Source organism: Python bivittatus, unplaced genomic scaffold (assembly GCF_059951505.1).
Source record: "Python bivittatus isolate LINGU-HERP-01145 unplaced genomic scaffold, Pbiv_v1 ctg000700_np1212, whole genome shotgun sequence".
In the NCBI taxonomy this organism is placed as follows: Eukaryota; Metazoa; Chordata; class Lepidosauria; order Squamata; family Pythonidae; genus Python; species Python bivittatus.
In genome coordinates, this window is record NW_028277098.1 from 67,857,633 (window position 1) to 67,884,524 (window position 26,892).

At 39.8% G+C, this 26,892-nt stretch overlaps 1 protein-coding gene across 3 annotated transcripts; it reads right to left on the minus strand.

Annotated features, from left to right (window-relative positions):
- Positions 1-277: 277 nt before the first annotated feature.
- On the minus strand, positions 278-26,885 carry RHOC (ras homolog family member C). 3 transcript variants are annotated; one of them, XM_007422688.4, is made up of 5 exons: positions 26,752-26,885; positions 7,225-7,382; positions 5,744-5,864; positions 3,686-3,816; positions 278-1,086 (listed from the first exon to the last, which is right to left on the minus strand). In XM_007422688.4, the coding sequence occupies exons 2-5, from the start codon at positions 7,378-7,380 to the stop codon at positions 913-915; spliced, it is 582 nt and encodes a 193-aa protein (XP_007422750.1). In that variant the 5' UTR covers positions 7,381-7,382; positions 26,752-26,885; the 3' UTR covers positions 278-912. The 3 variants fall into 3 exon arrangements, with proteins under 3 accessions (XP_007422750.1, XP_015746997.1, XP_025018777.1); XM_015891511.3 differs by having other exon boundaries at positions 26,672-26,846; XM_025163009.2 differs by lacking the exon at positions 26,752-26,885 and adding an exon at positions 26,311-26,559.
- Between the last annotated feature and the right edge of the window lie 7 nt (positions 26,886-26,892).

Below are 26,892 nucleotides of genomic sequence, written 5' to 3' on the forward strand. Positions count from 1 at the left end.
TCCCCCAAAAGCAATAAAAAGCAAATGTACGTTTACCTAACTTTAATGGAAAACACAGTTCAGCTTATCAACAAATGAAAACTCTTATCTGGTCCCTTCCATGCATCTCTTGAGGGTCAAAACACATTATTCAAAGGTTACTCCTCTCAGTATTAGAAGCAACAATGACCTTTCCTTTCACCACTTACTACTCTATAATAGGTGAGAGAGCCAACTCTGCCCAACCCTAATCCAGCTGGCATGCAGGACTTCAAGGACAAAAAAAAGGTGAGTCATGTAAGATCCAATTAATTTAATAAGGAACTGAGAATATAGCATTGTCAAAAAACAAGCCAGTGCCCCTCAGACAGAAGCACAATAGAGAACACTAATAATCACAACAGGGGCCAATTCCTCAGACATTCAGATGAACGTTTTGGCAAGCCCCTTGCCTTTGCAAGTTATGGAGATTGACAAATACATTGGCTTGTACTCCAGGTTCATATATTGCAGAATTCAAAAATCTTGCTTCCTTTATTTGTGAAGACCTGAAGCTGTGAGAATCCATACAAGCACCAAATGGTAAAATTAGTATAAAAGAGCAAGAAGTAGTATAGAATTAGTTCAGATAAACTGTTGGCCCTATACCCAAGAGACAAACCTTTACAAAAAGGATTCAAAAGATTTCTCTTGATTTCCCAAGCATACAAAACGATGGTAGAGACACACTGCCCAAGGAAAGACTTATGATCACCTCTGTTGGGTACCCTGGGTGGACTTTTCTGTGCAGAGGATTGGAGGCTGCACTCAGCCAACCAGCATGTTAAATGTGTTGTACTCTTCCCTCTAGACACCATGCTTGCTTCCATGGAATCTGTGGAAGAGGCACATGCTTCATACAGCACAGTCAACTCTTTTGCCAACGCTCTTCTCCTACAGGAGGGGGCAACCTTTGCGCCTTTTGTTCTTCCTGACTTGCAGGGCAGCCCGGGTGGCCATTTCAAACACTTCCCGCACTCCATCCTTTGTCTTGGCTGAGCATTCAAGGTAGCCAAAAGCATTGATCCTGTTCGCCATGTCTCTGCCTTCTTCCGGCTTCACGGGCTCCTTCATAAAAAAAGGATGACATATAAAACAGTTTAATTATTATTTACTGCTGTCTCTGTAACAATAAAAAAACCCAAGGTAACACAGCACTTATCTGCTCTTGTTTTCCTCAGCCTGGGACAACATAGCAAAGAGCATTTCTGATGACCACAGCAAGTTCTCAGAAAACTTTGAGCAAGATGTAATCTGTTTATTTCAATTTATACGGCTGCCCATCTCAAGTTCACGACTCTACACAACAGTGTGAAAAAATATATAAAAGCAGAAAAACAACACGCACACAACCACAGCCAGGTTAAAAACAGACCCAACAGTCAAAATTAACATAGCCAATGCATGGGCTCAGCTCCACCTCCTGACCCCCAGGCCCAGTGATACAACCGAGTCTTTAAGGCCCAAAAAAAGGCCAACAGGGTCGGGGCCAGTTGAATCTCTGAGGGGATGATGTTCCAAAGGGTGGGCACTACACTGTAGGCAACTGAAAAAGCTCTGCTCTCGGGCTCCACCAGGTGGCCATCCTTTGTAGATGGAACCTGGCGCATACATAACTTATTACATGACTTACTTCATACATAACTTTTTTTCAGAGTATCATTGGGCACCTTGCTGGTGTGGTAGAGAAAATGGCAGCTCAGATGGCCCTGAGACCTCTGCTGAAATTTTAAACATGGACATAGGCCAGTACAACTTTGGGATTGAGGCCAGTGGGACATTTTAACTGCCTCATTCTATACAAGGGCCCAATGCATAACACTGATGTGTAGGAAACATTAGCATAAATCCTAAGGTGTGTGGGACTAAATGGGGCTCTTATCTGCTCCATGCTATTAGGATGAAGGGAACACACTAATCAAATAAAAGAGTACACCTGACATATTACAGGTAGTCCCCAGTTTAAGAATGAGTTCCATTCCCAAGGTCTGTCCTTAAATCGAATTTGTATCAAAGCCAGAACAGTATTATTGTATAATACTCAAATTTTGCTACAGTGGGCTCTGTTCTTAACTATGGGTCGTCTGTAACCCAGGTGCTCTTAACCCAGGGACTACCTGTAATAACTTTGTGAAGCTGGGGGGGGGGGGGGGTTGGCATATGTGGAAAAAAGACCTCCTCTGGATCCCTTTCTAAACCAATTGCTATAAAATAACCAGACCATCATCCAAGCCCCCCATGAAGTTCAGACTGAGTTAATAGCATGTTTTGCACCCAGAGTGGCATAGGAACTATAGTTGCTAGTGCCTCCAGAATCAATTCCCCTCCATACTGGCTGGAAAAAACAACAACTGCTGGGAAGGTCTGTAGATTTATTAATCTATACCCTATTTTTCCATACAAATTGGATTAACATGGTGGTCAAAAACAACCAAATAAAGCAAACTATAAAAATGTAATTCAAGCAGAGATATACAGATAACAAAAAATAAACTTTTCTTAATTTTGCCTTTCAGTTTTTCTTTGATTCAGCTTCTTCCGTAAGTGTCCTGAGGAAGTGCAGGAAACCAGAACTAAATTAAAAATTTCACCGGGGGGGGGGCAAAAAGGATCATCAATTCGTATTCACACATGACTCTTTAAAGGAAGCTGAACTGTTTAGAAAGTGCAAATCCAAAATCAACTGCTTCTTTAATCAGGCATAATCCCAAACGAGGGAATGGAGGGTAGTATTAACTAGGTCAAATTGCAAACAGTAAATCTTCGTGAAATATTTACTTCTCAGAATCTTTCACAGAATATGGAAAGAGAATGAGGGAACCCAGTTCTACAAGACTGACAGTTATAAAAATGTATTCACAAAGGCTATGTAAAAAATAGAAAACCTTATCTGAAAAATCCAGAGCATGTTTAAATTCAATCTAGAATCCTCAAACATTATTGTTTACAGGTTGTACAGAAGAGAAATAAGTACACTTATGTACTGGTTCCCAAAAGTAAATAACGTCAGTTGTACAGATTTGTTCTTAAGTCCCACAGAGTTCAATGAGACTTGCCCAGTTCTAGGTAAGTAGATATAGATTACACCTGAAAGGTTTTTTTTTTTTCACTTGTATTCTAAGACTATACTCTAAGCTATATTTTTAAGATTGAATTTCATGTATTCACGCCCTCCTATTCAAAGAGGATCAAGAGAGAGAAATGTGTTTGGCTTTAAGTCAGAAGTTTATTTGAGGATCCTCATTTCCTCAGAACATGATCTCACACATTTGAAGGGATATTGAGAAACCTGCTATTCAAAAAGAACACAAGAATTCTTGCATGGTTTCTCCAGGTCTGGGAGGAGAATTTAAGAACAGAGGCAAAGGGCCAGCCTGGATGTTTATCTTGACCAAACACAGATAGCTGGAAACTGCTTCTATGTGATCGATTCTTCCCAAAAGCAACAAATCATACAGTGGAAGACATCACACAGTTACTCTGAGATGTAAAGATCCCATGTCATAACAACTGTCTTTTCCCTAGAAGCAGAAGCCATTGAAAGCTTCAATAAATATCTCAAGGAGACAATTCAACCACAGTTAGTTGCACAATATTTTATCTGCACGAAAACTTCACATCCAAAAAAAGCAACCAAATGTGGATGGATAGAAAACTGGATCCATACCTGTTTCATCTTCACCAACTCTCTGCGTGTGTGTTCATCATTTCGCAAGTCCTTCTTGTTTCCCACAAGAATGATGGGCACATTTGGGCAAAAATGTTTTACTTCAGGAGTCCATTTCTCTGGTATGTTCTCTGGAAGAAGCAAGGAGATGGGAGAACCATCTCACTAAGCAAATCTGGCTGTTCTCCCCAGGACAACACAGACAGATTCATAAGTGTAATCCCTAGATCAATACAAGGAAAATGATCCACTTTTTGCCAGAGTGAGACTGAATACAATGAGAGTCCTATTTCCAGAATCCTGGCCTGTAAACAAGTGTCAGCCTGCTTCATTCACCACACCCCACTGCAGATGTAAGAGAACTTTGTACTCTCTAGACCAGTAAAAGACGGGGGGAAGAAGGAGTGATTGAAGAGTGTATTGGAAGCTCCCCATCTAAAGCCCAGAGCCACAGTCAGAAATATCCCTACAGACATGTGCTAGCTTAGAACTACAGAAAGACTTAATGCCACAAAGGCTTTCTGTGCAGGAAAAAAAAAAAAATCAAACCAGCACATATTCCTTCATCCTTACATTTTCTTCCTCTGAAATACGGCCAACATCAATTTCCCCTCACTTTCCTTCTAAAAGTAACTGTTGAGCCCTTACCGTCCTTATGTACTGAAAAACTATTAATGGTGTCATAGTGCAAACATATCCAAGGAACTAACCAAATTTAGAAGCTGAATAATCCCTAGGTAAGTGGTTAATCTTGAATGGAGGAAGCCATTCAGTCTCCATCCAGCAAAATGGATTTCTGTTCTTGGATCCTTAAAGGATTCCTCTTTCTAGTAGAGACTTTGAGAAGATATCCTGAAGCTTCTACCAGTGTTTGCATTCTCTTAGGCAGCCATCCATATATATAGGCTATTAGTAATAGTAAAATTTGCCCCTAAAATTCAGCTTTCTGCTACATTAAAGTAGCATTGTGAGCCCATTGTCAAAAGAATAGAGTTATGGTTTTGTATTTCGCAGTTACGTATTCTATTTCAGAATATTTGATAACCAACATTTCAAAAGGATCCAAATATGGTTGAGGAAGATCTGATATGATTTCAGAATAGAACAGCTTTCTTCTTATATAGTTGACATATTTGTTTTAAAGAGGTGAACTCGTTCACCTGAAAAAGCAGGCCTACTCAAGCAGCAGCCATTGCTAGGAAATGAGTTGATGGATCTCTTGATTGACTTGATTATGTGCCATCAAGTTGACTTGGTGTCAACTCTTAGCAACCACATAGATAGATTTTCTCCATGACAATCTGTCCCTAACCTGGTCTTCAGGTCTTCCAACAGTGCACTCATTGCCATTGCAACTGAGTCTATCCACCTTGCTGCTGGTCATCCTCTTCTTCTCTTTCCTTCCACCTTTCCCAGCATTAGAGCCTTTTCCAGAGAGCTAGTTTTTTGCATAATGTGTCTGAAGTAGGATAATTTGAGCCTGATCATTCATGAGAACTCTGGGTTGATTTGTTCAGTGATCCATTTGTTGTCCATTTATCAGTTGTCCACAGTATTCTCAATTGTCTTCAACACCAAAGTTCAAAAGCATCAATACTCTTCCTATCCTGACTTAAGGAGGATATATTGGCCTTCATACATTGCACTTAGCAAGAACTCTGCAAAGCCTCACCAGTTCCAATGGAAGTTTATCATAGCTTTTTAGCCCTTTCCAAAGCATTATGTGCTTTATAATTTTTTCTTATTTTCCTTTACAATTCAGTAAAGTCAATTACATTCAATTACATACAACATCCAATACTATCTCCAGGAAATCATTTGGGCTTTGAAGAATACTTAGACATACGAAGAACATTAGTCACTCTAATACAATATTGTTGACTGTGATGGTAAGGCTGTCCAGCAGAGAATTGTTCATCTCCTGCTTTACTGAACAAAGCAGCAGCTTCAGATTGCATGGTGACTACTTCAGACAGAATGGGAGTTGTAGCAATACATAGGAAAGTATATGCTGACTATTCTTGACTTGTAATTTGAACTGTTATTTTATAGCCTTACCTAAACTATCTGGACTGTCAATGGAGAAGCACATGAGAATAACATCTGTATCAGGATAAGAGAGGGGCCGCAACCTGTCATAATCCTCTTGCCCAGCTGTATCCCAGAGGGCCAGCTCCACCTATAAATGAAAAGAAATTCACTCAGTAATCAACATAATTGTGGTTAAATGTAGATACTGAAGGGAAAAAAAATCAAACTGTTTTGCTTCTCTCGTATATTCCTTGGCTCCCTGGCAATTTTAAGCAGCCTGGCAAACGTCTGTCCATATTAAGTAACCCAAACCCTGTACTTTACAATGGCCATTATGCAATTTGTTTTATGGGACCACATTGCTTCATCACTCTCTAGGGCATTCCCAAGTATATTAGAAGTTCATAAACACTGTGAAAACTAATTGTAGGAATATCTCTTCTGGGCCAAGTGGATGGAATGTTAGAAGAAGCACAACCATACAGAGACAAAAGTATGAAATCATCAACCACTTCAGAAGAGTTTTACTGAAGTTTCCACTTTTCAGAAATTCAAAGTTTTTATACCAAACTTATGAGCAAACAGGGTATGTGAAATTCTATTAAAGACGGCAACCAGACTCACAATGAAACCAGAAGTACAGGTCAGCTGTGTACATTTTACATATGTTTGTACATTTATCTATAATGTGAAGATGAGGAGGGCTGACTCTTCACATAAAAGGGAAGTGTTTGGGTAGAGATGGAAGATCAAACCCCTCCTAACTTGCACTCCAGTCCTTAAAACAAGTGGTCATCAGACTGGCCTTCATCAGTTGGTGAATTATGAAACTAGGCAAACATTGCTCAAAGCTACTCAGCAAAATAAACAGGGCATAAGGTACATGCATCTGGGGCAAATGTACAGTTACTTAGTGTATCTTATCTGCTTAACTGTAATTCAACTGAGTCTTTCTGGAATTAGATTAGCACTCTTTTTTGTTGTTGAAAGGCTTTGTTGCTGGCTGCAAAATCCATCAGGGGTTGGTGGTGAATGAGCCTAGGATGCATATTGCTTCATACAACTAGAGAGAAGACAGTACTATGCAGGATGTTAAAATCCCATTGACTTAAAGGTCATAATGATGCTTGATTAATATTTAACTAGAGAGAAGGAATTTAGGCTTCTTTGATGCCAAGTTCCTGTATCTATTCTATCATTTCAATATATTATTGGGTAACAGTTCTGCATGTAATTTAATCTTTCATTCAATATACAGATATAAAGCCTCACATCTGAAGAATGGCTTCCACTCTATTGTTTTAAATATCTTGGTCCAGATTATATACTTGCTGGTGGTTGTACAACCAAACATTGACATATCTAAGGGGAACCAGTATCAGGACTAAGTCTAGTACCAGTGGATGCACAGAAAAAAAAATCCTATGGCTGTAGTAACTAGTGGCATCCAGGGAGGAAAGCAAATATAAGCTTAGAAGCTGTTTCTACTATTAAAGAAGATGAGTTACCTGCTTCCCATCTACTTCAATGTCAGCAATGTAGTTTTCAAAGACTGTTGGTACATAGACCTCTGGGAACTGGTCCTTGCTGAAAACAATCAAAAGGCATGTCTTCCCACAGGCACCATCTCCCACAATCACCAGCTTCTTCCTGATGGCTGCCATGGCTGTAGAGACAAAAAGAAAGCTAGGTCTGAAGTTTAGTTCGTTAGGAAATTGGAGTATTACAACATATAAGGGAATACTACAGCACATATTACTCCTTCTTGTGAACAAAGTATATTCTGGGCCAGATAGGGCAACTGTGCATCGAAGATGTCTAAATTCTTTATTTGGAATGAATTATGGAGCAAGCATATGATCAGAAGTAGAATATTGAATAGAATTCTCCCAGTGTTAGGTTTCATATCTGTACACTGACTGAAAGATTAAAATATATATATATATATACACTACCCGATCATGTATTGAAATAATAGAACGCTTCCCTGCCAAATATCCTGCTGGTCATAAAGAGGTGAGGATGTCTGAGCCTTGGTATATCTCAGAAGAAAAGTGCTGTAGGGTGTGCATGGTATGGAACTTACGATGGACGCAACATAACTGCAATTAGGGAATCTGATAGAAAATCTCCTCTACCTCCTGCCATCTGCTACTATCTGCCTCATTGGCAGAACCAAAGTTTCATCAAAAGTTCTACTCTGCTTACTCCATGGTGGCACCAACTTGAATAAGATGCCACCACCCCAGATAACAACAGAACCTAAGACTAGTTTTTCCTTAATCATGAATAAGCATTTGTACTTGAGAAAAAATCTAGAAAACTGAAAACACAGTATGTTTTAGGGACTTTACTCTAGATAATCATTTTTCTTTGTTCTACATGCCAGGAGACATCTTTTTTTCCAGAATAAAAATTTAAGCCAGCCCTTTTACACCCTAAAACGGTTTTTAGACTGCTTTAAGGTAAAATAACTTTCTACACTCAAAGGAACACTCCCACTCCCACATTCTGGTGCTGCTATGCAGGTCAGTGATCCAGAAATAATTATGGTTCTTGTTAGAGCAGCGTGGGCCACTTGCATAAGACACAATACTTTTTTTTTTAACCATTTTCCAAGAGCCATGGTGGGAATAATCTGTGACATAAGAGTGCCACCCAGTAAACAGGGTTAGAGTTTGCAAACTTTTAGTTTGGGGATTAAGGGGGTGAAATAAGTTCCTTAAATAATCCATTTGGCCTCTTAAATTTCATTTCCTATTCCCCTCCACAAAATATAGGCTGAACATTTTAGCTCTACCCACTTTGGGAACCACATTTGGCCTGTGGATTGTCTGTCCCCTCTTATGTGCAACTGATCCTCCTGGTGTATTGTGGTCTCTGGGCAGAGACTACAAAAAGAGATTACAGGTGTGGGTGCCTTGCACATTCAGGAGTTCTGCATTTTCTCAATGAGGAGTCCTATATTTTTTCAATGAGGAACAAATATAAGAACATGTAACATTAATAAAGAGCTGCTGTGGTGTAGTGGTTAACTTGCTGGACTAGGAGCAGAGGGATCCAGGTTCTAGTCTTCCCTTGGGCATAAAAGCCACCTAGGTGGCTTTAGACCAATTATTCTCTCTCAATTCTAGACTGGGAAGTTGGAAAACATCTATATACCAGACTGCACTGGACTAACCTAGTAGATTATGGTCCATAACCATCAATGAAGAGGCTTTATCCTGTACTGGATTGATTTGGGCTGATAATATTAATCACCTTTATTAAAGATTTTCATGATTTCGTTTGGTTGTGATTTTCTTTCACTTGTTATATGAAGACTATAATCACAGGCAGATCCCTACATGCACATAGCTGAACTGTGAAAGCAGAAAGTCGGAAGAGTCAAGCTCACCCTAGTCTTTAGAAAGTTTTGGATACTCTAAGCTCTATAAACTCATTCTAGCATCTTCTCCAGACTTCCATGTTGTTTCCCTGTCAGCCATTTCAAGAGTGTACTGTATGTGCCTTTTTCTTAAAGAAATCCTAAGAGCAAACATTCAAATGTACATTCACAACCCCTAGTTCCTCCTTGCCGTCCCCCAAATGAGTTCATGAGTTAGTATTGAATAATCCAGTGAAAATGGTGATCTCAAAAGGTACTAGCACTCTGCTAAGGGACTCACTATTTAGGGATAGAAAAAAGAATACTACATGGTGTGTGCTGACAGCAACCAAATCTGTCCCTATCACAGTAAGCTGTTAGCAATATGTAATTATAGCAAGGAGAATGCTGAACCACATAAATGTAAAAATCAGGTATGAAAACATGATTGGAGCCAGAAAGACACTGGCACACACCAAATCCATATGGTAGGCTGAGGGGGGGGGGAGCCTCCCCTCTGGTGGCTGAGCATTTATTTGAATTTATTCCTTGCATCATGTTTGCAGTTCTCTCCCAGACTGTGTGGAGACTGACACTGAGCTCTAGAGGCAGCCCAATGGAGAAGTAAATGTAGGTTCTCTCCCTGAGAATACACATCTCTGAGTCATCATAAAGTCACTCCTTTAACAGTGGCATGGTCTGGAATTTCCCTGGCATGTTGATGGAACAGTTGCTACTTAGCAGCACTCTGGATCAGCTGACTTACAAGCAATTCGACCCGCCTCCCAACTCTGTATCAGAAACATCTAACCCATCAATTGGATTTGGGGGCATTATTAAAAAGTCATCAGTTCTCTGCCATGATGAGGAGCAGGAGAAAAGGGAACCAAATTTAATTTGTCATCATCTTAACACAACAATCACAGAAGAAAATAGAAGAAAGCCATGAGGGTTCCAGTGGAAACCAGTAGCACCTGTTATAGATGGCAGCAAGAAATTCATCTGTCTTAACAGCAAAGTAGCATCACAAATAGCTGATATGTAGAGATATCTAGACATTTCTAGCAACTTTTATTCTTGGGCCTTTCTCCAAAAATTCATTCAGCATTAGAAGTTTTAAGAAAATTTTATTTGTATATCTCAACATCACCAGAAATATGCTTTTGCTATGGTTACGCAGAACAGTCCTTTTAAAAATTTTCTATGTCTATCAATTTACAGCTAGGCTTTGTATGCATTGATGAGAATTAGTTCTGAAAAACTACCTTAAAGAAACTACTTTACTTGTGGTGCATGCCTGTACAGTAGTAGTGATAATAATGTGTACCTCAAACATTTTATTAAGGTACTTTAAAAATAGATATACAACCATTTTTAAAGCCAATCTAATCCATTGCCATGAACCTACACCTTGTAATCTCATGATTCAATTGCAGCATTATGCTGAATCTCGAAACCATTAAACAGAAGAGAGAACCTATCCCAATGGTTGGAAAATACACACACAGGCAGGATTGAAAAAGGCAAAATGTATCCCTATTGAGAAGCCACCTGCTCTTAGAGACAAAGCCAACGGGGTCTAAATATCGTATTCATGTATTGAGTCTGCAGTTGGTGGATAAATTGATGGGAGCTTGCTATTAAATATGGTACCTGTTAAATCTGAAAAAAGCCCCCCCAACCACCGCTTTTCACTTCTGAATGAAATGAAAATGGAATCTTTCCTAAAAAGTATTTAAAAAGCAGGAATCCGTGACAATGAAAGTTTAGGATGGAAAACTGAAAACAGCCAAGCTTCAGAAGGTAATTGATGTCTATATATTGATGTGGATTTGAATCTTACAGAATCAAATTCAATTTTGTGTATTCACTTTGTTTCATTTCTACTAAAAGTCCATTAACAAATAGCAATAATATGTGATGGTACATAGTTCAAATCAATAACTGAAAAATGTATAATCTGTACATCCAGGCACTAGTTATACTCCAGAATAAATCGGCAGTTCTAATCTGGGAGTCATCTGTAGCTTAAATCTCCAACATAGGATCTATTTTAAAACACTTTGCTGCATTTTACAGCTTTGTAACATTTACAGTGTTGTATATGCCTGTGAGCCATGAAAAGGTTGTCCATTCCTACTGTAATTAACTCCTTTGGCTCAGTTCATTTTAAAGCAGGCTCCAGATATAGCAGACTACAGCTTCCATCAGCTAGTCCCCTATGGCTTGGCCATGCTGGCTAGGCTAACTGGAAGTGAAATTGATTATATTTTGAGGACACTTGGCCAGGAAACCCTGCCTTAGGACATAATTCAGTTCATATTTAACATTTGAAGATCAGTCCAGAGCTTTAATAAAGGAGGTTCCATCTGTTCTAATCTGGTGTGAAACAGTGATTTCAGATTTTTGTTTTTCTGGCATTCTTAACAGCAAAGAGATTTGTGTCATGAGTTGCTATTTGGAAACACTTGCTATTTATTTATTTATCTTAAAAAATATCCTTTTGCATTATTTTTCTTTCCTAGCCATGCATTTAACTCCTCAGGAGCAATGCTACAATGCTGGATAGATAAGATAATCACCTTAACAAAAGAATGCAGTTGGTATTTTATGAATGCAGATCCTAGGGGAATGTGCATTTGACCTGTGAAAGCAAGTCTAAAAATCAAGATGGAAGAAAAATGGGAGTGTGGGTGGAATGCAACTTTCTTTGAGATAAACTCCCCAATTATTTGACTGTTGAGGCATACCATCTGACCCATGTAGCTCAGAAATTTAGTCTTCTGCGTGCCTACACACACACACACACACACACACACAGACACACATTACAGTGTCTCTTTTCCAGTAGGACAGTTTTATTCAATTAAGTGTGTATCTCTGATCCATTAAAAGTGATGTGGGAAATACAAAAGCAAGGGGAGATGAGATTTAATTCTTATCTGGCTATTTCCCAGACTTAAATTATGCACATTCCTCCTCCTCCTGCCATATTAGGCCATTCTTTCTTCTACAGCTAACAATGGCTTCAGAGGAGGAGATCTAAGAAGGTAAATGATTCCCATGATCAATGCCATTATTATTGCAGGTTAGCCAATGAAAAAGATTTGAAGAGGATTGATTGCAGATCTTCACATCATTATTACTTGGGCTTTTAACCTAACAGGAGTTTTGGTGAATGTGTTTGCTGGACATAGGGATTTATCTGATAAGTAGTAAAAATTGCTGTAATAAAAGAAAAAAAAAATCGTTCTCTTCCCATAGGAATAATCTGTCATGTGATTAGAAGTTCTCCAATAAGCCACCATATCTGGGAGCTGGCAAGAATTACATTAGCTATTTACATATTTACCACACCTAACTTCTACCACACACATAACAGAAGGGCCTAAAATAGGCTATATAAATTTGATAGACAAATAAATAAATAAATCTGTCCTACCACCCAGTCAGTGGATACTGCATGTTCCTAGAAGCAATTATACAAGAGGCACATGAGCAGATTTGCAGAGGAGAGATCAGACACTGAAGGGGAAATAGAAAGAAACCTCATAGTCTGGGTTCACCCAACGTGTTAAACCATGATGGTGTGGTAAGAGGTTGGTCAAGATAACATTACCAGATCACTTCCAAGTCAGTAATTGTCTGCTCTTCAGATCTTGATGTTTTGAGCTATACATGGAGGTTTTCAGAGGTTAGAATCTCCTTCTGAGCTTGGAGATCTTTTGGAAGACTTTCCTTGCATTTCTGTGCTTGTTTCCATCTTCAGTGTCTTTACAGATGTCATTGTAATACTGTTTCTTCTCTAACAACATTCTTTGTTACGTTCCTTCCTGAGATGTTTGTCTTCTCTTCTTGGCAATTTCCAGTGGTTGTTCTGAAATTCAGTTTGCTTTCTTCTGTTTCTTGACTGTTAACAGTCTCTTTTCATACATACATGCATACATCATTAATTTATATATATACATACATACATACATATACCGCCTTTATGGTTTTTATAAATAACTCAAGGCAGTGAACATAACTAATACTCCTTCCTTCTGCTGTTCTCCCCACAACAAGCACCCTGTGAGGTGAGTTGGGCTGAGAGAGAGTGACTAGCCCAAAGAAACCCATCTTTCATGCCTAAGGCGGGACTAGAACTCTCAGTCTCCTGGTTTCTAGCCTGGTGGCTTAACCACTAGACCAAACTGGTTTTAACAACTTAACTTGTTTCATTTCATTCTACAGTTCCTCCAATTCCCTATTGATGGGTCAGAACTTCAGAGAGAGTTCTATGTTCTCCTTGAACATGGTGGATATATGCTCAAGGATTATATTGTGGAAACTGGTTGTCTTTGTTCTGCTTTAGTTTGAGTTGGAACTTGTACAGGAGCAGTTCATTATCTGGTCCATAGTCATCCCATGGCCATGTTTTTGCTATTACACCAAGCTCTTATTGTACCAATAATATAATCAATTTGATTTCTGTATACTCCATCTGTTAATGCATGTAAGGATTGTTTTAGTTATCTGAAGACTGTTTTAACAATGAAGAAATCATTGAATTAGGAGCAACTAGGAAGTCATTCTCCTAATTCATTTCTGTTTCCTAAAGCAGACAGTCCAACTAAATTTTCCTCCTTACTATTTCCAATGTTGGTATCCAGTCTCCAGCCACAAGCAGCATATCTGGCTTGCATGTTCTATGTTCTGTTGATTTCAGATTGAACTTGACTATAAAACCTCTTCTTTTTCTGCATCAGTGGTAGGAGCATAAACTTGGAAAATCATCGTATTAAAGAATTTTCTGCAAAGTAATACTATTTGGTCATTGACTGCAATGTAGCCAAGTACTGTTACAGTGTCCTTTCAGACCTTGAAAGTAATGTAGTAAACTCAGTAGTAAACAGTACAATTTTCTGACTGAAGTATCTAATTCCAGTCCATTTCAAATCACTGATGCCTAAAATATCAATATGCAATCGATTCATTTTATCGTTCACTTTGTGGAGCTTTCCCATGCTTCTTACATTCTATGTTCTCGCTGTAATTCTGTCTTTGCAACTTTGGATTTTCTTTTCCTGCATGGCAACATCAGCAACTAGAAGTTCCAATGGCTTTAAACTAGCCACATCATAAACACTGTTAGTACACCAAAAGATCCTCAGCTCTTCCTTAATAGCATGTTGAATGCCATCTAACCTGAGAAGCCATCATCCAGCACTACTGTCACTCACTTTATATTATCTATCATGCAGTTCTCTGGGTAAAATACAGAAGTGGTTTAACAATGCCTTTTCCCATGCATAATGAAATGATGCCTTTGCTGTTGACACTAAAGTGATCATCTGTCTTAGCATCTTCTTATATCACTGCTGCCCAATATAGCTGCCTGTGTGGTTTAGCTGTGCAGCCTGTACAACCTTCATGCCTTGGGTAACCATGCTGGGGGTATATACTCTGTACTCTGTGTACAATGAAGCTAACTGATTGGGTCCACGATCCTACAGAGAACTACAAGAAAACAGTGTCAAATCAAGTGCTGGGAATGGGTAACTCTGCTCCAACTGGATATTTAGAGGATTCTGTGATGGAATATATCTACGAGAAGGAGAGTAATGTGGGAGGGGGGTGCATTCCAGAAGGGGAAAGGAGATAAGAGACAATGCAGTCCTCAAGCGGAGTGCAGGAAGCAAAAGAGGCTCAGGATAGCCACTCCCTAGAATCTCCCAGGGTATATCCACTAGTTGCTGTATTATAGATTTAGTTTGGCAAGATTCTGCCTATAAGGTGTAAGCAAATAAAGGAACTATACTCGATTGGACTGTTTCACCGTTGTTCTTGGGCTGGGCCTGACAGATTCATAGGTATAAAGGTCACCTTAAATAAACTCACCCAAGTTTATCTGGAGGCTTCATTATCTGTATGGTTAAACCACACCTAATGACTTTGCTGTGGCATGGTACAAACCTTTAGTCATGGAGTTTTCTTTTTATATATATATAAAACAATTATTATTGGTACTCTCCAGTTTGAAAATTCTGGGAGTAGTCCCAACACACCTGGAAAACATTACGTTAAGGAAGACTAACTTATGAATTCTTCCTCATCATTTCCTCCATGCCTAGTCTCATGACATGGGGAAAAGTGAACAAATTGGAAAAGAGCCAGAGGTTTTGTTAATGTCTTGATTTGGCAAAACACACAGCAAGAGTTCTTTATTACAGTGCAATATATATCTAAACCCAAGAAAATAAAGGCATCACAGGAAATCTGACCATAAGAAATTTGGTGATTGATATCACCCATTGTCCTGATCAATATTTAAGCTTAAGAGTTTTCATATGCATGTATGTATATAATGTGTATATATATATGATTTAGTATTCATCTGGTATATATATAATTTTCATCTTACCAGAGAGAATACTAAAATGCAGCAATTGTCATTCTACAGCAAATATCCCTTGAAATTAATGATTCACATGTGGCCTTCTCATTCAACAAGAGTGGGGAATACCACAGGAAACAGGATATGCTACTCAATTAACATTAAAAGACCTAAGAACATGGGAAACAGATATCTAGCTCAGGATTATCTTCCAGAGTGGTAATCAGTATTTTGTTTTAAATCACTACTACCCAACTAGATTTGTTTTAATTGCTAGCTGACATTTCCAGGAATTATAGTCATAACATATATGGAGACTACAAAGTTGGGGAAGGCTTGCTCTATTACCTGGCAATAGCTTTTGAGGGCTGCTTTCTCTAGTCCTTCCTGAAGAAGGCATGGACTGAAGTAGATGACTATAAAACACAGGCTCTGAGATATTTCAGGGTGGGAGACCTGTCCCCAGGCAAACCTTCATGACTATTAATAATTGTTTACGGAAATCAAATCAAGCACTTCAGATGCCATTCTTCAGAGGTTTTTCCTTAATTATAAAGACGGTGGAATCTTACTTCATATATAACAGGGGGGACATAGCTAGAATAAGAAATATCCACCCTTTGCATATACAGGTAATCCTTGCTTTCTGACTGCCTCATGTAGCAACCATTCAAAGTTACGATGGTAAAAAAAATAACTTTGTGACCAATTCTCGCATTTACAACCATCCAGCATCCCACGGTCACATGATTGCATTTGTGTGCATGCATTTTCACTTGTGACAAGCAGAGTTAATGCAGAAGTAAAATCATAAGTCGTGGTCATGTGATTTTTTTTGCTTAGCGACCACGCTGCTTTGCTTAATGACCAAAGGGGAAGTAAGGTTGTAAGCCCAGTTGCGGTCATGTGATTTTCCACTTAGCAACAGAGCTGCCAGCCGCAATTGTGGTCGCTAAGCGAGGGCTACCTGGAGCTAGAGATTCTTGATAAAAGGTCCCTATTGATACTAATGAAGAAATTGATACAAAATATCCTACTGGAGCAGGTTAAAACTTTTAACCTAAATGTTGTACCTGTGTTTGGGGTGGGGTTCTTAATTCCAGTTACACTGTGGAAAAAAGAGTTATGCCTTGTCTCCTAGCATTATACCTTCAAAATAATGTGTAATTAAGCGAAAACAAGATATACACTTGATTGCTACACATCAAGTAAATAGCTCTTTGGCTAAGCAGCCTTAAATTCTAACTTACAGCAAAGGGACAAGGGTAGCAGGGCCTTTTTTTTTTTTTTTCCTGATTGTAGTATGCAATTTAAGGATCTTTCGGGTGCTTGTCCTTCCTAAATGTAGACAATATTAAAGACATTTAAAAAAAAAAATCCTTGTAAAAAAACATACTCAATCCAAAGTGTGGACAAGGGAATGAGATCCAGATACAGCAAAGGAATAGGCAATTAACATCTTTGACATATTTTTGGTTTGGAGTCAGGCAGCACCTTAATTAAAATAAATATAGTTTGGATTTTAACTCACATCAGTCTTGATCAGCATGTCAAGGGCAAAAGATTGTAGGAGCTACAGTTCAAAATAAATGCAAGGCACTCAGTTAACCACCCTTGTTATACAAAACAAGGCACTGATTAGCTAAGCCAATATGGTTGTGGCTGGATTATTGTTTCCTGGAAGCATTCTTCTTTTTGCTTTTTAAAAGAGAAGCAATCTATGACTGTATTTCAGTGATCAGTGAAAACCTCATCTGTCCTGCAGCCACCCTACCTTAAAACATTGGGTAGTTTTATTTTGATATGTTAAATATTCAGAGAAAATATCAAATAAGTAGTTTTGGAAACAACAAACAATACTCTCAAGCTTTTCTTGGAATCATGGATAAAAAAGCGGAAGCTGGGGTGAAAAATAATTTCATATATTATAGTAACTAAATTTGGGGGACAGAATGAATGACAGATCAAGACTCACATATGAGATAGCTGCACTTTAAAAACACTGCAGTATATATAACAACCTTCACTTATCTATCTCCACTCCACTGAGAGTTGCCTTGACTTTAGTCCAGCCATAGTCAATCTATAACCTTCTGAGCTGAATTTAGTCCATCTGCCATAATCAACAGCCCATGGGGGCTACAGACTTGCTGGGTTTGCTGCTTGCAAGACTGCAAGTTAAGGACAGCTTTCAAGTACAAACAGCCTAGGACAGGTGGGCTAGGTTCAGTTGGTTAGGTCACAATTTCCATAGACCTGCTCTATTCTGGGACTACCTGTAGTTAGCAGAAGAGTTTTGGAAAGGGCCAGAAATCTTCCACTCCCATTCAAAAAGTCCTGCTTGTCCATTTCATTTATGGCACCCACGAACAAGTTATTGCCACATAAGCAATAACTGGTTAATCGTATATCAGGATATGTATTATCCTGATATAATAAAGTATTCTGATGTTACAGAACATAGAAATGTAGATCTCATGGCCAATACAATTATTTGCAGCAGAGATAACAGAGTATTAGCTTCCTTTTCCCTTAGTGGTGGTGGTGGTGAAGCCTTCATTTAAAAGATAAGGCAAAAGTTGGGAGGGACAAATAGTCAGTGACAGAGAAATCATTCTCAAAGTGCCCCAGATTTATTAGTGGGGTAATCCTACATGTTTCAGATCCCAGCTCCTTTATCGAAGGCACTGAAAACTCTGTTTCTTCTGGCTGAATATAGGATTGGAGAACCAAAATGCATTAGGCTACACAAGGAATGGACCTCAGGTACTCCGAACCCAGGAATGACAAACATTTCTACCTAAAATCTTAGGTAGACAGTAGAGGCTACTGTCGTAAAGTATGAAAGATTATTGCCAGAGTTGTAAAGTACATGAGTTTACCTGTTCTTTTACCATTACAGATCACTGCAATTTCTGACAGTCAATAAACTCATAAACCATAGATTATCAGCTACCCATTCAAATAACTGTAGTCTTGATTACTGCACAGTGGGAAAACTTTGGCCTTGAGATGCCACTGAACAATCCTGGCACAGCTATCACTGGCCATGCTGACTGGGGCTGCTGGGAATCACACTTCGGCCACTTTTAGAGAGTCACCTGTTTCCTATCTCTGCTCCAGTGCTGACCTGTTGGAGTTTCAAAGGGCAATCCAACGCAAAAGCGTTAGAAATGAGATAAATATCATTAACCAGAGATTTTAAAATTAAATAGCTGTAGAGAAGCACATACTACCCCAAGCAGGAGCCAAGAGGTAGGGAAAGACAGCTTACCCATTTTTTCTCGTTAAAATTCCAGAAAAGACTGACTACCGTATAGCTATTGGGAGAAATAGCTATTTGGGAACCAGAGACACTCTTAGATGGCTCCACTGTAATTGATATTCTGCTCTCTCTGTGGGGTTTGTATATTCTAAAATCTAAATTTTTAAAACATTTTTGATAATGTTTTTATTTTAATAATCACATATAATTTATTTTATAATTATTTTAAATGCTCGCTTTTATCCACTTGTTATTTTATTTAATTGTTGTACGCCACCCGAGTTGCTTTGTGTGAGATGGGCGGCTATATAAACATGACAAATAAATGAACAAACAAACGAATAAAAATGATTGCTTTCCCTCATTTACTAACTCTTACAACTGATATTTGAATATTGTGCAACAAGGGTAGGCAATCTTTCTGTGGCCAACAGCAAATCCTAACAGCTTTTGGTAGGCTAAGGGCTGCAATATCAGCAGGTATTGGGGACTTTCTGTGAACTTGATTTAATTATTTTAAGTATTTCTAGCCCACACATTATCCAAAGGATCTCATAGCAGATTAAAAGTCATAAAAAGAGAATATAGTAAACCAAGTAAAATAAATACTAATCTCAAAACTTCTTTTAAAGACTATGTGTATTTTAGGACTTAACCTACACTTGTCATTTATTTTTTCAGCTGAAAATGGCTGGGTGTTATGTCATTAGGTTCTGGCACTCATGGTTAGGGAGGCTTTGAGGCCACAAAAAGGGGATTCAAAGGTGGTACATTGACCACATTAATTACATTCTCACAATTAATCAAATTTCTAATATATCCCCAAACAGCCATGTTTTCATTTAAAATATCCAGTAATATTCTTAGTTAAGAACTTCTCACTTTTCAAAGGCCTGCATACAATCCTTAAACAACTTAAAGCAGCACAATTCCTCTGAGGCAATCATGCAGAATAGTGAATAGCTTCTTACTGAGTTTGTTGAATTAGTAAACTAAACCAACCAATGTTCACAACAGGAGGCAAACTGAGTCATCCAGAACTTTTATATAAGCATAGGGATTAGGAAGTGATAGGGTAATATTAAATCTTCAGGTGTGGGGAGGTTTACAAACCTGTAGGGCACTGCACAGCCCTACAGAAGTTTCAAGACACACCCAAAGAAATGGTATATTGGTCTGGATTCTGAAACCCCTTACAACAGTCCTCAGAAATCCTCAAGTCTTTTTTTTTTTTTATCCTGGCAAAGAAAAAACAGCATACTGAGGAAAAGTAGTACACCGCAATTTCACACTTTATTTAAATTAAATCTGGCATCCTTTATTCTTTCATTTCCAAAGATATTTTCAGAGAGGGTAAGAGTTGCCTGTTTACAAGAGATCCTATCCTACAGTGTTTCTGCAGAAGTAACTGGGACTGAAGTGTCTTCTGAAAGGCAGGTATTCAAACCAAGGGTCAGCACATTTCCCCAATAAAATTAAGGCAAACAGCAACTTAAAGCTCCCTCTTCTCAAGCTGATTCACTTGTGTGAGACTAAAGGGAAAGGACTTCAGGCAAAGAAGAGGGTTGGGATTTCTGCTTCCCATATCATATATTAAACTCTCCTTCTACTTTATAGGAAAATCAGCAGACTCCATATAAAACTATAGGTTTTACAGGAAGGTAACTTAGAGGCAATCTAGTCCAACCCGCTGCTCAATGCAGGATCCACTATAGCAGGGTTCACTGAAGCACAATTTCCAATCACTAGAGCCTGCCTCTTGGTCAGGGGTTCCAATCTGACTCTTGGTCAGGGGTTCTAGGATATATTGCTTTTAAACTAACATGTTCTGCAGACTGAAAAAGTCTGAAAACCCTGCACTATAGCATCTCTGCTTGAAGATTTCTAGCAAAAGAGAACTCACCACTGCTTCACTGGCTAACACCCTACACTCTCGAGAAACTCCTCCTGATGTCTAGCCCGAGCCTGCTTCCTTGTAGTTTTAATCCAAACTTCCTTGTAGTTTTAATCTGGTTCTGCCTTCTGGGATAATAGAAAATAAGTTCACTCCCTCTTCTGGGTGACCACCTTTCAAATATTTAAAGACTGCTATCGTATCGCCCTTCATCTTCTTTTCTGCAGGCTAAATATACCCAGATCCTTTTACCATTCCTTATAGGCTTGGTTTTCAGACTCTCTGTCATCTTGGTAGCCCTCCTCTGAACTTGATCTAGTTAGTCACTGTTTTTTCGAACTAGATTCAGGACTCCAAATGGGGTCTTCCTGGGGCAGAGTAGAGTGCAGTAATTACAACCCATGAGCTAGCCTCTGGGCACCTTTTAAGGCACCACAAAAGTGTTTGTCTTTTAGCAGCTACTATATGTTTCACTGCTGGATCAAGTTAACCATCATGATGGTAATCCTACCTTTTACATAGAGACAAAAGGAGCAGTCTCCTCCAAGAGTGGTTTAACCAGCTCGGTTGGATCATTAAATTATTGCAGAAGAACCTTGCTCAAGTGGGGAAAAAAGTTGGATCAGATAGCAATAATATATATCAAAGCTCAACTACATCTCCTCTTCAACTAGTGGTGAACACCAACCAAAACATTTGGATTGGATCCCAATTCACAAAACAGCATTTAGGAGGTCCCCAATTAGGGTTAAATCTGAGAGAAGTTTCCAGACTTAACACATGGATTTTAATGAAAAATCTACTGTCTGCAACATTCTTTGTTGTAGCAAAACTGGATGAAATTTGCAGCCAGAGTTAATCTTGCCAAGAAGATGAGGCCTCCCAAATTTCAAAGAAGTTTCAAAACTGACTGCTTGGCTCATTTGTTTCATTTTATATTTGAGCATATCTGCAGGTAAAAGGAAACTGCCTGTATTTTTGTGCAGTTTTTCAGAATTAGATGACGCTAATAAGCATTTTGTACAGATGAAACCTGTCAAATTTTAAACAGAGGCCTGTTTTGTGTGGTGCGGTTGTACTGCTAGAAGCCAGATCTTTACAGTTTGCAGTTGGCTAAAGAAAAAGTACCTTAGACATCTGTAATTTTACTATTAGGGGGTCATTTCTATGAAATGTTGCATATTATACAGCTCACACTGGGAAAAAATAAACCGCCAAATCACAGAAGAATTAAATATAGGATTTGGCTCCATCCAAAATAATTTGGGGCTATACAGGACATACTTCCTGTGTTTTTTAATTATTTGATTTATATTCTATATTTCCAGTCAGCTGACCATTCAAGATAGTCAACAACATAAACAAAATGTAAAATCTGCCATCTGCCCTTTGGACAAGTGGGAGGTATCACCGTCCTCCTTGAAAGTGGTGTGCGATGCAGGGTGTCAAATGAGCCCTCAAGGTTGATCCAGTCCCATCAGATTAAAAAAATTCACCCAATGCTTGTGGCCGCAAATTTTTCAATTTGTTGGGGGGACAGGGTTCAAACGGGATAAGGACAGGAACAACTCTGCCACTTTCTTTCACCCTAAAGATGCTATATGATTTGCTGTTATCACAAATGGGCTTCATTTAAAATTATAAAAGAAAATAGTAACGTGCCCAAGTTCATGAACACTGGCATTCTTCAGCACACAACTGGGAGAAAACTAATCATGACAGGGATAAACAGACAGGAAGCAGCAGCAGACCAAAATTTGAACCCACAAAACATGATTGTGTGATGGATCAAACATAATGTTGTAGCCATAAAACATTGCATATATCCAACAAAGAAGACTGAGATAAGCATCAAAACAGACCAAAGCAGACATGCCAGATACTAGCGAATGAGAAACAACGTATGGGCAAAAGTTTGAGGATACAACTCAAGATGCCTCCTGAACTGTGCTGTATTGGCCAAGCCAGCCTGCTGCCTTTACAAGGGGGGAGGGACACGCTGTAACTGGCTTTTGCACACAGAAGAGAAAAGGGTTACTGGCCTCTCAGTGTTTGCCTCATTGTGCTGACCAGAGCTACAGGCAAAAGCCTTGCTGTTAATTCTCACAGGAAAACAAGGAACAATCCTGCCAGATGACTCAAACTAAACATCTCTTTTATGGTATAGTAGATTTTACCTTTCAGAGCTAAGTGAATATCAGCTACTCCATAAAAAATTTGGCATACAGGCTCTTTTTCCTCTCCAGATTTGTACTCTAGTTAGATGATGGAACATTTTCAATGAATATATTCATTTCTTCTGGCAAAGCAATACTTCTGTCATCAATTGTCTTCACATAAGCAGATCTGAATGCCAGAACTGCAGCTCCAGAAAACACAACCGTTGCTCACTTATTAAGTCTGCAATGGGCTTCTCATTCTAGGGAAAATATTTACTTCAGGTTTGAGGAAATCTTTGGGTAGAACACTAAACTTTGTCCAACTATTTTAATGTGAGTCAATGAAATCTGAGTTGTCAGCCAACTCACCCTGTGATTATATAGTTGCCACCAACAGCAGGCATGTCTCTGGGAGGAAGAAAAAGAAAGAATACTCTGTAATTTATATGAATTAACGGTGGCTTTGGAGGGGCAGGGATTGAGATATATACTTCAGTTTTAGGGATGTTGCTAGAACCCATAAGATACAGATAAAAAATGATTGTTTGAGGCTTCAGAAAAATCATGATTACCACAAAAAACACTCTGACATTGGATTACTAGTCACATTTGGTTCCATCAAGAGATGTATAATAATAAGCATCAAATTAACATATATACTTAAGCTCTAGAAGTGAGCTGGACTTAAGAAAGCTTGTTCTTAAAACAAGACAAACACTGAAGTTTCTCCTAACAAGTACATTTTATCTACTGTTAAAATGCCTTTCTGCATTTTTAAACCATTGAAGTATTAATGTAATTGTCTCATGTGTAACTCTCCTGGTTGTACCAAAATTAAAGAGGAAAACATGGAAATCTCAGAATACCTCTCGACTGTTGGAAGTGGGAACTGCTTAATAGAAAATACCCTTCTACTAACAGCCTATTGAACAGCATTTCTTTTCTTTTTTAAACCCTTACCCTGGAGTGTAACGCTGCCTTTTTTATCTATTAACCAAAAGATATGCTGAAGTTCCATAATAGAAACAAAACATCTGCCAGTCACAAATATCTTAGTGAACCAGTATAACAAAGCAAATGCCTTTTTTTTTTTTTTTAGAAGCTAAATCACAATTTAGGGGGCCTGGCCTGCACTGAAAAGACTTGGCTGCTCAATTCCAGGCCCAGAGAGAAAGAGAAAGAGAAAGAGTGCAGTCATGGTTTTGGAATGCTTCCTTGTTCCTAAGTGATTAGCACAACCTCTCCCCCCCCCCCTCCCCAGAACTGCCGCTAGACGAAAGTGAGCTAAACAGGCAAAAATAACTTCTTTACAAAAATGTCACAGGGAATCACTGTCCCTAGCACATGGCAAGCCAGATTTGCAAGAATTCTGACCCACGGAAAACAAGGAATAGCTGGAAAAAGTAATTATCCTGCCACATAAAGCACTCCTTTCTGTCTGTCAGAGATCCCACATTCTTCTTACTCCCTGGCTGCATGTTTTTGCAACTCCTCCCCAAAGATTTACCATATCCCCATTCTTATCAAAAGCAGGAGAAACCAGAGACTAAAAGATGAAAAGAACAGTTTCCTCAAGCTATTAAAATCAGATATAAACTGAAGTCTTCTCTGAACATTTCCCACCCAGGTTGGGTCTACAAATGAGGAGGAGCAAGCATGCCACTCTGCCTTCCCCACACTATTCTTATCTTACCCATTTGGAGCAGAAAACCATGGAGGCCCTTCAAACAATTTAAAGCCTAGGCTTTCAAACCCCCACGGACAGGGGAGGATGTCCATTGCACATCCATGAGCAGAGGCCAATCAGGTGAAGCTACCATACATACTCTTCACTCTGCCTCCTCAGAAGTAGAGCCTACCTTTATCTGAATCAGTTAAATGGAGCAATTGTCCTTGGAATATAACTGAAAGGCTGTTTGTGTATATATGTGTGTGTGTGTATACATGTATGTGTTTGTGTGTGTGTATATATATATATATATATATAGAGAGAGAGAGAGAGAGAGAGAGAGCGCGCTAGGTTTCAGCTGGCTACATGGATTAATTAAAGCAGGAAGTGCCTTCAAGCATGTTACTCACAGATACCTATATCTCATACCTCTTGGAATAGGAATGGCTTTCAAAGGTCAAGGGGAGATGTCTCCTAGCAAAGCCTGAGGAATAACACCAAGTAATAATTTGTTCTAACTAAGCTTTTTTAAATAAGCTGCAGTGGCAGGACATACATATGATAAAAAGTCATAAACCATGGTTTACAAACAACAAAGGCAAGGCTATACAGCACACTCAGGCAAAACTAAGTAAGCCACACTATAGCTTAGTGCAACATGTGAACTCTGCCAACCTTCACCTTTGAGAGAATCAAATAAAAGCCTTTAAGGTCCTGCTGGTGCATGCATGCTTTCAAGACAGTGTGGACTCCTGGTGAGTGCCTGGACTAGTCCCTGCAGTGTTTCTGACAAGGTTTTTTATAAGAGGTTTGCCACTGCCTACTTCCTAGGGATGAGAGAGAGTGACTGGCCCAAGGTCACCCAGCTGGCTTTGTGCCTAAGGTGGGACTTGAAACTCACAGCCTCCCGGTTTCTAGCCTGATGTCTTAACCACTGCACCAGAATGGCTCTCTTTAGCAGCCTGTTTTTCTTAGAAGCCACTGAGAAACAAGAGGTGATAGGAGTAAGTACTTTGTAACTTACCAGCCACTCTCCCCAGAAACAACAAACAGCCTATCAGCAGGTTCAGTTCAATCCCCCCACCCCTTGCTCCAAACTTCATCTGGAAGCCAGAAGGAGATGCAAGAGAGCTATCAAAATATTTTCTGCTTTGGGTCCAATATGTCTTGAAGACTTGTACAGTGTGGTGTGTATAAAACATCTAAGGCTAAGAGTTTTGGTTTTTTTAAATTATCCCAGCATTTAGAAGTTTGGGGAAAGATGTAGTGACGTTCACTCCATCTCATTGCTTTTAAATGCACAAGCACTCCACCACTTCCTTTGGGGGGGGGGGGCTTTCCAGTCAGTTTTTGACTCCTGGCAACTGCCTGGACAAGTCCCTGCAATTTTCTTGGCAAGGCTTTTCAGAAGTGGTTTGCCATTGCCTCCTTCCTAGGGCTGAAAGGGAGTGACCGGCCCAAGGTCATCCAGCTGGTTTCATGCCTAAGACCGGCCTAGAACGCAGAGTTTCCCAGTGCCTTAACCACAACACCAAACTGGCTATCACTTGCTACCCACATAGAAAACCACAACTGTTTCCACTGCTCATACTACCCCTTCACAGAGAACTAACAAATATCTCCCCAAGATTAACTCCAGATCAACTCCATACACAACTCTCCTTTACGGCCTCCGATCTTGACACCACGTACACCCACGAGCCACGCATTAACCTAAAATAACCAGGCATTGGGAAACCCCGGTTCTATAACCGGGTGAGTACAGATGTCCTGCTCTTTGCCCATTCTAACAGCGCCTATTACAACACGGTTAAAATCTTGGTAGGGTGCGCCGCCACTTCAAACACAGTTCATCCCAACTCACCGGAGCTGACCGCCGGCGCGGGTCTCTCTGCCGAGCCCCTTAAGGCGGCACTCTTCGATCTCCTCGCACGGGAGCGAAGGCACGGCAGTTGGAACCACGCGAAAGCTATCTCAATAACAGCGTTCAAGACCACCCGAATCTTGGCAGCTTCTGCTGCAGTCCAGCGCAGCTACCCAGGACGGGGTTTCCCAGGCACCAGGGCTGTCTGACGCCACTCCCCATTTAAAACCGACCCGACCACCTCGCTGCTCAGGACAGTCACAGTGACCCTCCCCATCTCTCGTGCGTGCCGAGGCAATCCTCGGCCGCAAGGCCACCCTCCTCCTTCTCCATCTCTTCCGTATCCGACAAGCCAAGTTACTTGAGGGACGCTCCTAGCCGCTCCCGCAGTAGCCGCATCTACCAGGCGCTCCTCTTCCCAGGCCCAGGGCGGGCGGCTACCTTAGCACGAAGTCCGGCTCCACTCGTCACTTCGTCCGTGCTGACTTCTCGGTTCGGGGAGGAGAGGAGCTGAAGCAGACTGGCTTCTTGGGGTTGCCAGGGCCGCTCCGGCCGCCTCCCGCCCCGCCTGAGGGAGGAGCT